A 14792-nucleotide genomic window follows, 5' to 3' on the forward strand; every position below is an offset into this window, starting at 1 on the left:
AAGAGAAATCGGAAGGCGATGATGCCGAAGACCAAGCTGGGGAGATGTTGAGCCATTGGTTGAACCGGCTACTGTTCCCGGGGATATGGATACTTCTCTTCCTCCCGATTCCAGTGACGTTGTAGCTTAGATTTTTCTTTCCATGTTTTGTACTTCCTTTGGCACATTCCTGTAAATTAAGACATATATTTGCTCAAATGTTTGATTGAGTCTTAGTTTTGCTTGAATATATGTGCATATTTTCTTGTATGCTTCTGTCTCCAATAATTATCCCTTTCACATGAGGGTTTCACTAAGTATTTGTGCAAGTTTGGTTCCTGCGTCTTTTTTATAAGTGGCTTCGGGTGTCTTTTTCCCCGATAGCATTTTTGATTCCGGGCGTATATTTTTCCGGAGCAACCCTTTAACGGGAGAGATTTTATAAGAGAGGGCTCTCTTATGTTTACAGTGCTCTTGAAGAGGATGTCTCCTATTCATTATGGCATTAGCATTTGAAGTACTTGTTTAACTTTCAAATGACAAAATTAGCTCATCGTTCAGACAAGAAACAAGATAAGAGCAAAAGGATTTCATTCCTTCTGTTTTCATAGTTTACATAGGCATTTTGCTATGTAGAAAAGAAGTTGTCATGACTTGTGGCTATCTTATATAACCTGTTTCTTCGGGGCTAGATGTGCAATCCCCGATTCCGATGATGCGTGGCATTCAGTGTTGCATTGCCGGATTTCCCGGTTGACGTGGAATTCAGTGTTGCCTTGCCGTATTTTCATTTTCGATTGATGTGGCACTCAGTGTTGCCTTGCCGGATTTTCGTTCCCGATTAACATGGCATTCGGTGTTGCCTTGCCGGATTTTTATTCCTGGTTGATGTGGAATTCAGTGTTGCCTTACCAGATATTCATTCCCGATTGACGTGGCATTCAGTATTTCCTTGCCGGATTTTTATTCTCGGTTGACGTGGTATTCAGTATTGCCTTGTAATCATATCATTATCCCCCCTAGTGTTCTAATGCGAAGAATGCGAGACACTGGAAGTCTTGTATCTTCGAAGGTTTCACCGATGAATTGCTATGTAACCATTCGCTTGGTAATATATTTTGCTTTCCCCTTAGGAATTCATGTTGTCGAGCGAAATAATACCTAACAATCCTCTAGTGGTTTGTGCTTGTGAACGATCTTGTAACCTTTATTTGGTAGCAAACTTAACTTCTCTGTGGGAATTTGCTACCGAAGCAAAGATTACTTTATCGTCCCAGAGTGGAGACTTGCTTGTTTGCCTTGTTATCAAAGGTTTTATTACTGCTGTTTTTTTAGTATGCATGTGGTCTCTGCCTCGTTAAAAACCTTGCCTGAAAAAACTCAAGTGGGATAAAAAGTGGAACGAAGGATAAAAGAGTGCAGCACATACTTTCTGTTTGACTGTTGTTTGTGAGCAGTAATATTTTTTGAGATGAGCCATGTTCCAGTTGTTGGTCAACTTGTCTCCATTGCGGTTTTCCAACTCGTATGACCCTTTACCGGTGATAGCCGAAATCCGGTAAGGGCCTTCCCATGTAGAGCATAATTTACCGGCGTTGAGTTCTCGGGTGTTTCTGAGTCACCTTCCTCAAGACCAAGTCTCCCACTTTAAAATAACGAAGGTTGGTTCTTTGATTGTAATATCGCTCCATTCTCTGCTTTTGGGCTGCCAGTCTGACATGCGCTAATTTCCTGCATTCCTCGAGAAATTCTAAGTTGATTAGCATTGCCTCGTTGTTTGACTCTTCGTCTTCTTGTAAATACCTTAAGGCTGGCTCCCCTACTTCCACCGGTATCAAAGCTTTCATGCCGTACACAAGGGAAAAGAGGGTTTCTCCTGTTGTTGACTTGGCCATTGTTCGGTAGGCCCATAACACTCTAGGTAATTCTTTGGGCCAATGGCATTTTGCTGCTTCTAACCTTTTCTTTAGGTTTTGCACAATTGTTTTGTTTGTTGACTTCGCTTGGCCGTTTCCGCTCGGATGGTAAGGTGAAGAGGTAATCCTTTTTATCTTCGAGGAGTTTTGTAACTTTTGCGCCGATAAATTGTGGCCCATTGTCACATGCAATCTATTTCGATATTCCGAACCTGCAAATTATGTTTTCCCACAGGAAGTCGACCACTTTGCATTCTCCGATCTTTTGATAAGGGCTTGCTTCGACCCATTTTAAAAAATAGTCAGTCAAAATCAAAAGAAACCTTACCTTTCCAAGAGCCAGTGGTAATGGTCTGACGATGTCCATCCCCCATTTCATGAATGGCCACAGGGATAGAACTGAATGCAGGGGTTCCGGCGGTTGATGAACTAGTGGTGCGTGGCGTTGGCACTTATCACATTTTCGTACAAAGTATTTGGCATCTTGTTCCATACGGGGCTAGTAATATCCTGCTCAGACTAACTTCAGCACCAGAGAATCTGCACTCGAGTTGTTGCCGCATATTCCTTCATGGACTTCTCTCATGACATAGTTGGCTTCTGATGATCCTAAGCACCGGGCCAACGGGCCTTTAAAGGATTTTTTGTACAACTGGCATTTCCTGAAACTATACCGCGCAGCTTTGGCGTGCAATGCTCTTGATGCTTTGGGGTCCTCGGGCAACTTTCCCTGCTCGAGATAATCGATTATCTCATTTTTCCAGTCTTAGACCAGGCTGGTCGAATTTACCTCGTAATAACCCTATGTGTCCAAGGCCGAGTTCATCTGTTGTACAACTAATGAGCTCAAAACACACATCTAAATATGCTCGTTAGTCAAAGTTAGTATAAAAAATTATCGTATCCACAGGGATAGGAGTTAAACACTATTTTTGTAGCTTGTAGCTAGATTGCTATCCAAGATGATCAACAATTAGGATTATATGATTAAGAACTAAAATTAACTAAGACTCTAGATATAAATTGACTAATGACAATTAAACAAAAGTAAGCAAAGAAGATATCAATGGGAGAAAATAAGGGTTGATTGGATAGGTGCAAGATAATTGTCTGGGATTTAACTCTCGTTAATTCACTTCTAATGTTCAAGTGAGTCTCTCGAATTCACTCAGTTATTAGTTCAAACATTTAGTAGAAACTCCTCTCTCGATTAAGTCTCAACCTCACAATATAAACCAATTTATGCTCGGTGAAGATATGCACGAATTCGTAGTGGACTGGTCTTTAGGAGAACCTCTTTTGATTATCCTCCTAACTAGGTCTAAACAATAATTCAACTAGCCTCTTTCGATAACTAAGAAGAATCAATGAATTCAACCAACAAGATGATGCAAAAACATCACAAGTTATGCCTCTCTCAATTACATAAACATGTGAATATATATGCAATAATTAAATCACCCAAAACAATTCAATACATAAAAAACTAGAGTTAATATTCACAAACAATCACCAAAACACCAAATCCATCAATCCCTAAAGAGAACTACTTAATAGATATGGAGTAATTCATCACAAATATAAAGAAAAATATTAAACGATCTAAACTCTTGTCTTGAGTGAGGATTGAATGATGAATTCCTTGTGCTTTGGCTTCTCTATCTTGTCTCTAGCCTCCTTAGGTCTTAGATGTGTCAAAAGTCCAGAAAATATTGTTTTTCCATGTATTTATACCAAGTAGGGTCGGGCCCAAACGAAATCACCATTTTCTATCCGAAATAGGAAAACTTGCAAACTTATTTTATTTCATGCGTCGCACTGTGCGTAGCATTAGTGCTTTTTCCTGACAGACACCAAAAACCCAGTCTCTGAAGTTTGCTATTTTCTGACAGATTTTTACACTGATGCGTCGCACTGTGCGTAGCAAGGTGCCCAACATCAGTGCATATTTTCAGCATATTATTCTTCCTTGAATTTTGATGCTCAGAAGTGATCTTCGACCCCCGAACACGATTCCGTCTTATTCCTTTGGGCTTTTACTGAGACTTCAAAGCTCCAATTAGCTCAAATTAATTTCATAACATCTACATAGCTCAGAATCACTCCTACAAGACATAAGACACACAATTAGTACAAAATACTAGCAATTAACGCTCAAACTCAATTAAAGTGCAGTAAATTAGAATGTAATAAGCGACTAAAATATGAGATTATAGCCTACCATCAACACCCCCCACTTAAACCATTGCTCGTCCTCGAGTATCACACCACACTTTATATAGACATAACCTTACTAAGCAACTCTCCTAATTCATTATACCAAGAATATTTAAAATAGACTAAGCACAATAGTGTAACATCTTCACCTCAAGTATTGACTCAAAAACACCATGCATTATTTACAACTCACTCACTTACTCTAACATAGAAGTCAACAACATTGCCTTTCCTTTATGAATCAAGTGCCCTCACAATAATGGAGAGTAGTTCCACACACAATAAAATTTAAGAATAATTAGGAAATCAAGATAGAAAGAATTCCCTCACCCTCAGAAACAACATTCACATGTCACAAAAGATGAACCATAAGCTTGCCCGTAGTGTACTACTCAACTAATCGAGCCCATTCAGTTAGGGATCAAATATGACTTTCATTGGTTGTAATGTAAGCTGCGGGGTAGGTAGGATACATTTAGATATAAGAGTGACTACACCTCCCTAATCACTTTAATACATACATTTCATTGTTCGAAACCCCACACTTATGTCAAACTATAACTCCACCTTCACATTAATATACATTAACTCCCAACTTGTTTAAGCACAAATACATCAAGAGTTACCACTATCAAGGAATATTTTTCACAATCTTACAATTAATCTCTTTCTTTCTTTTTTTTTTTTTTCTTTTTTTTTCCTTTTTTTTTCTCAATTAAAGTGGCTCTTACTTTTTCAAAAAGTACACTTTTTTCTTATTTCAATAGTTCCACTCGAAAGCCCAACCAACACCCCACACTTTAACTTTTACAAAGTTCAATAAATTCAAGTGCTCACGAGAGGTAAAAGATTCAAATAGATGGTCAATTCAAGTAAATAAGTAAGGCTTGTAATGTGGTTGTCAAAAGAAATAGGATTACAGGCTCAACGGGTTTAACTAAGATACATAACAATTAGGTGGGTAAAAATATATAACTGGCTCACAAAGAAATGCCTATATCACTTCCCAAACTGAACAAAACTACTATTTTGCTTTGCAAACACACGGGGCAAGTTCTAGAAATCAAATACAATGCACAGAATAATACAAAAACCTCACACATTATCAAGACAGTCTTGTCAAAGCGGTAAAGCAAAGTTAAGATCATACAATTTAAGGTACTTATACAAGAGTCAAAAACTGAGCCTAAGAGTCACAACTAAAGCACTTACTATTCTCAAGGTATAAAAAAGTTAAGAGACATTGCTTCCAATTCAAATCATAGCACAAGGTTTCCTACTTCAAAAAAGAAAAACTAACTACACTCGGTTCAAACAAAACCCTTGGAAAAGAACCGTGATACAAAGAAAAACCAAGGGGGAATTATTACACTGCCTAACAAAAGAAAATCTTTTTGTCTTTTTCTTTCGACTTAAATCCCTCAAGAAACCTGTCGAATGATATCCATCGTCGGGAAAAGTCGAAAGTTTTAAAAATTTTATGGTTTTTTTTTCAATTTTACAAAACAAAAACTAACATACATACAACATACAACATATAATTATCCCCCTACCCTACACTTTAAGTTGTGGCATATCCCCATGACACACAATTAAAAACATAAAGTAAAGAAAACTTCCCTGAATTTTTTTCTTTTCCGAGAACTTATGAACTCCACCCCTAATTCTGAATTCATTCCTCGTTTTCGCTCCTTGGGATTCTTTATGGAGCTCATTAAGCCCAATTCTTATAAGGATACTTGCAAGACCCGCTCTTTTCTTTCTTTCTTGTCCTAATCTTGAGCGGTGAATTGCCCGTTCATGATGATCCTTAACTTGTTTTTGCATTCTTTCATATGATCAATCCATACATATTCCTGTAAATACCCAAAAATAAAATTCACATGATCAAGGTTAGAATAAGAAAACAAAGAAGAAAGGTCAAGTGAATATTCCTCTGGTATGTCCAAGACTATTTGTTTCTCATTCTCTTCTACCAAATTTTGCAAATATGGAAAGGTGGATGGAGGTTTGAACTCTTCTTTCGTTGCTTCACACTCAACCACAACCCTATTTTCAATCATCTCAGTTGAATCAGATTCATCTTGAACAGTGAAAAGCTCTCTCTGTGGATGCTCATCCTCTTGGGTAGGCTCATTATCACATGGTATCTCCTCCATATATTCACCATCATAACGCAATGAGCTTTCTGAAAGTGTACATATTATTTGATTTTCTTGCATTGTTAGGTTGTTCATGGCTTCATCATCTTCAGTAAATCTCTCTACCGACTTATTTATGAACTTATACACAAGCTCCTCCAAACTATCATTCTCCCATTGAGGTGGTTGTCTCACTTCGCTTCCATTCCAGTTATAATAAGGGTATTCTTCCAAACCAGAGTCAAGATTGTGCCCATATGAATCCTCATACCTGTACAAACTAGAAACAGAGTGAGACTGTTCAAAATACGAACCATAGGAGGAATACATACCTGCTTGACAGTTAACCCATAGATGATTTTCACCGCATTTGAAACACATAGCGGACCACTAATAATATTCAGCTGCTAACTCTTCAGTCGTTTTCTTAGGCTGGTTGCACTCCATCTTCAGAGCATTTAGGGTTCAATATCTATAGTATCTTCTCCAACTTATTAGGAACTACAAAACAAATCCTGAAAAGAAGTTAACTAATAAAGAAAATAAAATAGAAAAGAAAAAAGAAAAGAAAAAAAAACTAAAAAATAATTCCTGAATTAGCACTACAAATAATTTCAAACACTATTGATTGCCAATCCTCGGCAACGACGCCAAAATTTGACGAGCTCAAAACATACACCTAAATATGCTCGTTAGTCAAAGTTAGTATAGAAAATTATCGTATCCACAGGGATTGGAGTTAAACAGCATTTTCGTAGCTTGTAGCTAGATTGCTATCTAAGATGATCAACAATTGAGATTATATGATTAAGAACTAAAATTAACTAAGACTCTAGATCTAAATTGACTAATGACAATTGAACAAAAGTAAGCAAATAAGATATCAATGGGAGAAAATAAGGGTTGATTGGATAGGTGCAAGATAATGTCTGGGATTTAACTCTCGTTAATTCACTTCTAATGTTCAAGTGAGTCTCTCGAATTCACTCAGTTATTAGTTCAAACGTTTAGTAGAAACTTCTCTCTCGATTAAGTCTCAACCTCACAATATGAACCAATTTATGCTCGGTAAAGATATGCACGAATTCGTAGAGGACTGGTCTTTAGGAGAACCTCTTTTGATTATCCTCCTAACTAGGTCTAAACAATAATTCAACTAGCCTCTTTCAATTACTAAGAAGAATCAATGAATTCAACCAACAAGATGATGCAAAAACATCACAAGTTATGCCTCTCTCAATTACATAAACATGTGAATATAGATGCAATAATTAAATCACCCAAAACAATTCAATACATAAAAAACTAGAGTTAATATTCACAAACAATCACCAAAACACCAAATCCATCAATCCCTAAAGAGAACTACTCAATAGATATGGAGTAATTCATCACAAATATAAAGAAAAACATTAAACGATCTAAACTCTTGTCTTGAGTAAGGATTGAATGATGAATTCCTTGTGCTTTGGCTTCACTACCTTCTCTCTAGCCTCCTTAGGTCTTAGATGTGTCAAAAGTACAGAAAATACTATTTTTCCATGTATTTATACCAAGTAGGGTCGGGCCCAAATGAAATCACCTTTTCCTAGCCGAAATCGGAAAACTTGTAAACTTATTGTATTTCATGCGTTGCACTGTGCGTAGCATTAGTGCTTTTTCCTGACAGACCCCCAAAACCCAGTCTCTGAAGTTTTCTATTTTCTAACAGATTTTTACATTGATGCATCGCACTGTGCGTATCAGGGTGCTTAGCATTAGTGCATTGTTTCAGCAGATTATTCTTCCTTGAATTTTGACGCCCAGAAGTGATTCTCGACCCCCGAACACGATTCCGTCTTATTCTTTTGGGATTTTACTGAGACTTCAAAGCTCCAAGTAGCTCGAATTAGTTTCATAACATTTACATATCTCAGAATCACTCCTACAAGGCATAAAATACATAATTAGTGCAAAATACTAGCAATTAACGCTCAAACTCAATTAAAGTGCTGTAAATTAGAATGTAATAAGCGACTAAAGCATAAGATTATAGCCTACCATCAACAACCATACCTGATTTTGGTCCTTGGATTTCTGTTGATGAGCCCATATTTGCTAATGCATCTGCTTCTGCTTTTTCTTCCCTCGGGATGTGGGTTATTGACCACTCCCGGAATCTTGTCAGTGAAGCTTGAATTTTTACTACGCATTATTGCATATGCTCATCTTTTATGTCAAAAATTCCGTAAACCTGATTTACCACTAACTATGAATCATATTTTACTTTGATGGCTTCAGAGTCAAGTCCCAGGGCCAATTCGAGCCCTGCAATCAAAGCTTCATACTCCGCTTCATTGTTAGTTAGAGGGATCGTTCTGATGGCTTGCCTTAAGGTTTCCCCCGAAGGCGTGATCAAGACTATTCCAAGCCCAGACCCTTTCACGTTTGAAGCTCCATCCGTGAATAAGGTCCAGACTCCCGGTGTCGGTTCTGACACCATTTTTGCCTCTTTGGTAGCGAGAGGCAATAGCCCCCGGCTAAAATCGGCCACGAAGTTAGCCAGGACTTGTGATTTAATCGTTGTCCTCAGTTTATACTCTATGTCGAACTCGCTCATTTGAACGGCCCATTTGGCCAATCTGCCTGAGAGTTCGAGTTTGTGGATTATATTCCTCAAAGGAAAAGCAGTCACCACCATTATCGGGTGGCATTGGAAGTAGGGCCTTAGCTTCCGGGCGGCTACCACGAGAGCTAAGTCCAACTTTTCCAGATGTGGGTAGCGGGTTTCTGCTCCCGTTAAAATTTTGCTAACGTAATATGTGGGGAATTGCGTACCTTTTTCCTCTCGGACTAAAGTTGCGCTTCCCGGAACTTCTAAAACCACCAGGTAGACCAACAATGTTTCTCCTTCTTTAGGTTTCGAGAGCAACGTAGGGCTTGACAAGTATTTCTTTAATTCCTTCAAGGCTTGCCGACACTCTGGCGTCCACTCGAAGTTGTTTTTCTTTTTGAGCAGTGCGAAGAAATGACACCTTTTCGATGAACGGGAAATGAACCTGCTCAAAGCCACTAATCTACCTGTGAGTCTTTGTACTTCCTTTACGTTGAATAGTTGATCTGGGATGTCTTCTATGGCCTTGATTTTGTTGGGATTCACCTCAACTCCTCTTTATGAGATCAGGAATCCTAAGAATTTACCTAAACTACACTTCTCAGGGTTACCTGCATCCAGAGACTTAACGAGCATATCGTCTATATATACTTCCATAGTTTTTCCTATTTATTTTTCCAACATCTTATTCACGAGCCATTGGTAAGTGGCTCCGACATTTTTTAGATAGAATGGCATTACGTTGTAACAATATGTACCAAAATTTGTTATAAACGAGGTCTTTTCCCGGTCTTCTGGGTTCATCTTGATCTGATTGTACCCGGAATAGGCACCGAGGAAACTCATTAACTCGTGCCCGGCCGTAGCGTCGATCATTTGATCGATATTTGGCAATGGGAACGAGTCCTTCGGGCATGCCTTATTAAGATCTTTATAATCTACGCATATGCGGAATTTATTGTTCTTCTTAGGGACTACTACCACATTAGCTAACCAGTCTGGATATCTTACCTCTCGGATTGAACCAATCTTGAGTTGACGGTTTACCTCTTCTCTGACGAATTTATTCCTTGCTTCCACAATAGGGAACTTCTTTTGCCTTACTGGAGGTATGCTCGGGTCTAAGCTTAACTGTCATGACCCAAACTCCCTCTGTATAACGTCGTGACGGTACCTAGTCTCTACGACTAAGTAAGCCTAACAAATTATGAAAAATAACAAAACGAAAGTAAAACTTGGCAACTAACAGCAGTGGATAACTAAATAACTAGTAGCAATGCCACTTGACATGTACAATAACCAATACTCTATAAATACACAGTCTTCCCAAAACCTAGAACATCGTAAGCCACAAGCAACAGAAGGAAAATACATCTCTATACACCAGAGTCAAATAAAAGAATACAGGAAGTGTTTGACATAGGGGAGAATAGAGGGGGACTCCTAGGTCTGCGGACGCGAGCAAATGTACCTTGAAGTCTCCGGAACAGTAGCAAATGCACAACTAATAGCGAGGCTGGTATGATGAACATGGATCTTCACACGAAAACATGTGAAGAAGAGTAGTATGAGTACACCATAATGGTACCCAGTAAGTGCCAAGCCTAACCTCGGTCGAGTAGTGACGAGGTCAAGTCAGGCCCACAGGTAAATAATAAATAAGGCAGGAGAATATACAGTATAATAAGAGACTAGAATTTAACAATAGGAAACACAGCAAGGCAACAGTACAACACACATGGGTAAACAACAGGGGATCTCCCAAGATACCATCTCATAGTCCCAAAATAAATATACAGGGAGAACTCCCGAGGTACCGCCTCGTAGTCTCAAAAGTAAATATACAAGGAGAACTCCCGAAATACCGCCTCATAGTCTCAAAAGTAAATGTGAAGGGAGAACTCCCGAGGTACCGCCTCGTAGTCTCAAAAGTAAATGTGCAGGGAGAACTCCCGAGGAACTGTCTCGTAGTCTCAACAGTAAACACACAGCTCAAACCGATAAATACAACAGTTAACATCAAGATTTCTATAGTTATACTGATAAAGAATAAGGAAAAGCAGGAAATCAACTAGGCATGCTTCACATAGTTCAAATAAGCAGTTAAAGCACGTAGACAAGCGATATTAGACTAAACATGATAACTACACATATTTGAATAGCTCAATTAAGAATGAAAACAGACTAATACCTATTTTAATGATATAACCCAAATAAAAGGAAAAACAGGTTGCTACTCGGTAAAATAAATTGGGTTTTACAACAAATAGCTCTGTACGTACTCGTCACCTCACGTACACGGCACTCACACATCACAACAGAACAAAATCTTATGGGAATTTCCCCCACACAAGGTTAGGCAAGCCACTTACCTCAAACCACGCTTAATCAATCAAGTAGTATGACTTTTCCTCGATTTTCCGACTCCGATCGGCTCGAATCTAATCATAATTAGTTCGATTCAATCAATACAAATTATACGAATAAATTTCATAAGAAAATACAAATTTTCTAACAAAAATCCAAAATATAACCCAAAAATTGCCCTTGGGGCCCACATCTCGGAACCCGACAAAAGTTACAAATACGAACGTCATTCAACCACGAGTCCAACCATACAATTTTTACTAAAATCTGACATCAACTCGACCTCCAAATCTCAAATTCTCTTTTTGAAATCCCTAGGCCCAAATCCTCTAATTTTACCTCAAAAACATGTAATCTAGCCAAAATACTCAATGATAATCCAATATTATTGACTAACAATAATCACATGTGACTTACCTCAAGTTTCCCCATGAATTCTCTCTAAAACATCGTCTAAAATGGTGTTGAAAATGTCCAAAATAACAAACATGTCGAAACCCCTCTATTTATGTAATCTCGTCAGTGCTCTCGCACATGCGGCTCATTAAGCCGCTTCTGCGGTTCCCGCTTCCCCAAACTACCGCTTCTGCGGCTAATCTCGCTTCTACGGGTGCTCATCTGCGCGAAAATATCTGCTTCTGTGGACCAGCGGCTCCCAAGCCAAATGTCGCTTCTGCGATCCTCCATGCGCAAGTGCGAGTCCGCACCTGCGAAGTTTCTTTCGCCTCTGCTCCCTCCACTTATGCGCTCCTTCACCCGCAGGTGCGATTACATCAGATGGTAGAAACTTTCAGATTTTGTTCTAAGTCCGAATTCGATCCGTTAATCATCCCCAACTCACCCGAGTCCCCTGGGACCTCAACCAAATACACCAACAAGTCCTAGAACATCATACGAACTTATTCCAAACCTCAAATCACTTCAAACAATGCTAAAATCACGAATCATACTCCAATTCAAGCTTAATGAAACTTAAGTCCGATGCCGAAATCTATTAAATCAAGTCCGATTGACCTCAAATTTTGCACTCAAGTCATAAATGATATAACGGAGCTATGAAAATTTTTAAAACTAGATTCCGACCCCGATATCAAAAAGTCAACTTCCCGGTCAAACTTTTCAAAAAATTCAACTTTCGCCATTTCAAGCCAAATTCCACTACGGACTTCCAAATAATTTGCTGGACACGCTCCTAAGTCCAAAATCACTATACAAAGCTATTGGAATCATCAAAACTCTATTTCGGGGTCATTTACACATAGGCTGGCATCCAACCAATCTTTTCAACTTAAGTTTTAAACTTTGGAACTAAATATTCTAATTCATTCCAAAACCTCACCAGACCCGAACCGACTACCCTGGCAAGTTACATAACAATTATAAAGCACAGAATGAGCAGTAAATAGGGGAATGGGACTATAACTTTTAAAATGACTGGTCGGGTCGTTACATCCTCCCCCTCTTAAACAAACGTTCGTCCGGGTTTAGAATTATACCTTGAGTGGTGAAAAGATGAGGATAACTATTGCGCATATCATGCTCGATCTCCTAAGTCGCCTCCTCGACCAGATGACCCCTCCATTGTACTTTTACTGAAGCAATGCTCTTCGATCTTAGCTTTCTAACCTGTCTGTCCAAAATGGCTGCTGGCTCTTCAACATAAGATAAATCCTTATCCAACTGGACTGAGCTGAAGTCTAACATATGAGATGGATCACTGTGATACTTTCGGAGCATGGAAACATAGAACACTATATGAACTGCACAGATATTAGGTGGCAGTGCAAGTCTATAAGCCACCTCTCCAATTCTTTCAAGAATCTCAAAAGTCCCAATATACCTAGGGCTCAACTTGCCCTTCTTCCTGAATCTCATAACACCCTTCATAGGTGAAACCTGGAGCAAGACCCTCTCACAAACCATGAATGCAACATCACGAGCCTTCCGATCCGTATAACTCTTTTCTCTAGATTGGGCTATACGAAGTCGATCCTGAATCAATTTAACCTTTTTCAGAGCATCTTGAACCAAGTCCGTACCCAATAGACGGGCTTCACCCGGCTCGAACCAACCCATTGGCGACCGGCACCGCCTACTATATAAGGCCTCATACGGCGCCATCTGAATACTCGACTGATAACTGTTGTTGTAAGCAAACTCCGCAAGTGGCAAGAACTGATCCCAAGCACCCCTAAAATCTATCACACATGCACAAAGCATATCCTTCAGTATCTGAATAGTGCATTCGGACTGCCCGTCCCTCTGAGGGTGAAATGATGTACTCAGCTCTACCCGAGTACCCAACTCCCGATGTATGGCTCTCCAGAGTCGTGTTGTAAACTGCGTACCCCGGTCAGAGATGATAGATACTGGTACTCCATGAAGCCTAACAATCTCGCGAATGTAAACCTGAGCTAGCTGCTCTGAAGAGTAAGTAGTAACCACAGGAATAAAATAGGCTGACTTGGTAAATCTATCCACAATCACCCAAACTGCATCGAACTTTCTCTGAGTCCGTGGGAGCCCAACAACGAAATCCATAGTGATCCGCTCCCATTTCCATTCTGGAATCTCTAACTTCTGAAGTAATCCACTCGGTTGCTGATGCTCATACTTCAACTACTGGCAATTTAGGCACCGAGCTACATATTCCACTATGTATTTCTTCATCCGCCTCCACCAATAGTGTTGTCTCAAGTCCTGATACATCTTTGGAGCACCCGGATGAATGAAGTACCGCAAACTATGAGCCTCCTGGAGAATCAACCCACGCAAGCCATCTAAATTGGGTATACATAGCCTGCCCTGCATCCATAATACACCGTCATCTCCAATAGTGACTTCCTTGGCATCACCGTGCTGAACTGTATCCTTAAGGACAAGAAAATGGGGGTCATCATACTAACATTCTCTGATACGATCATAAAGAGAAAACTGAGAAACCACACAAGCTAAAACTCGACTGGGCTCGGTAACATCCAATCTAACAAACTGTTTGGCCAAGGCCTGAACATCCAAGGCTAAAGGCCTCTCTGCTGCCGGTAAATATGCTAAGCTGCCCAAACTATATGCCTTATGACTCAAGGCATCGGCAACTACATTGTCCTTCCCGGGATGATAGAGAATGGTGATATCATAATCCTTAAGCAACTCCAACCACCTCCGTTGCCGCAAGTTAAGATCCTTTTGTTTAAACAGATGCTGTAGACTCCGGTGATCGGTATAAACCTCACAATGGATACAGTACAAATAATGCCATCAAATCTTCAAGACATGAACAATAGCTGCTAACTCAAGGTCGTGGACCGGATAATTCTTCTCATGTACCTTTAACTGTCTGGACGCATAGGCAATCACCCTACCGTCTTGAATCAGCACTGCGCTGAGACCAATACGTGACACATGACAATTCACAGTATAAGACCCTGAACTTGTGGGCAACACCAATACTGGGGCTATAGTCAAAGCTGTCTTGAGCTTTTGAAAGCTCTCCTCACGTTCCTCGGTCCACCTGAAAGGAGCACCCTTCTGTGTCAATTTGGTCATAAGTACAGCAATAGAAGAGAAACCTTCTACAAA

General features: G+C 39.6%; 1 protein-coding gene across 1 annotated transcript; it reads right to left on the minus strand.

The window, feature by feature from the left end:
* Positions 1-1565: 1565 nt before the first annotated feature.
* Positions 1566-2269, minus strand: LOC138891975 (uncharacterized). Its single transcript, XM_070175665.1, has 2 exons — positions 2224-2269; positions 1566-2107 (listed from the first exon to the last, which is right to left on the minus strand). The coding sequence occupies exons 1-2, from the start codon at positions 2267-2269 to the stop codon at positions 1566-1568; spliced, it is 588 nt and encodes a 195-aa protein (XP_070031766.1).
* Between the last annotated feature and the right edge of the window lie 12523 nt (positions 2270-14792).

This window comes from Nicotiana tomentosiformis, chromosome 5, assembly GCF_000390325.3.
Source record: "Nicotiana tomentosiformis chromosome 5, ASM39032v3, whole genome shotgun sequence".
In the NCBI taxonomy this organism is placed as follows: Eukaryota; Viridiplantae; Streptophyta; class Magnoliopsida; order Solanales; family Solanaceae; genus Nicotiana; species Nicotiana tomentosiformis.

Excerpts from the sequence above, each read along its gene's own strand:
- LOC138891975 (XM_070175665.1), bottom strand. The coding sequence starts at position 2,269 with ATGGGGGATGGACATCGTCAGACCATTACCACTGGCTCTTGGAAAG. Across the intron at positions 2,108-2,223 it reads TACCACTGGCTCTTGGAAAG|GTTCGGAATATCGAAATAGA; the intron begins GTAAGGTTTCTT and ends CATAATTTGCAG.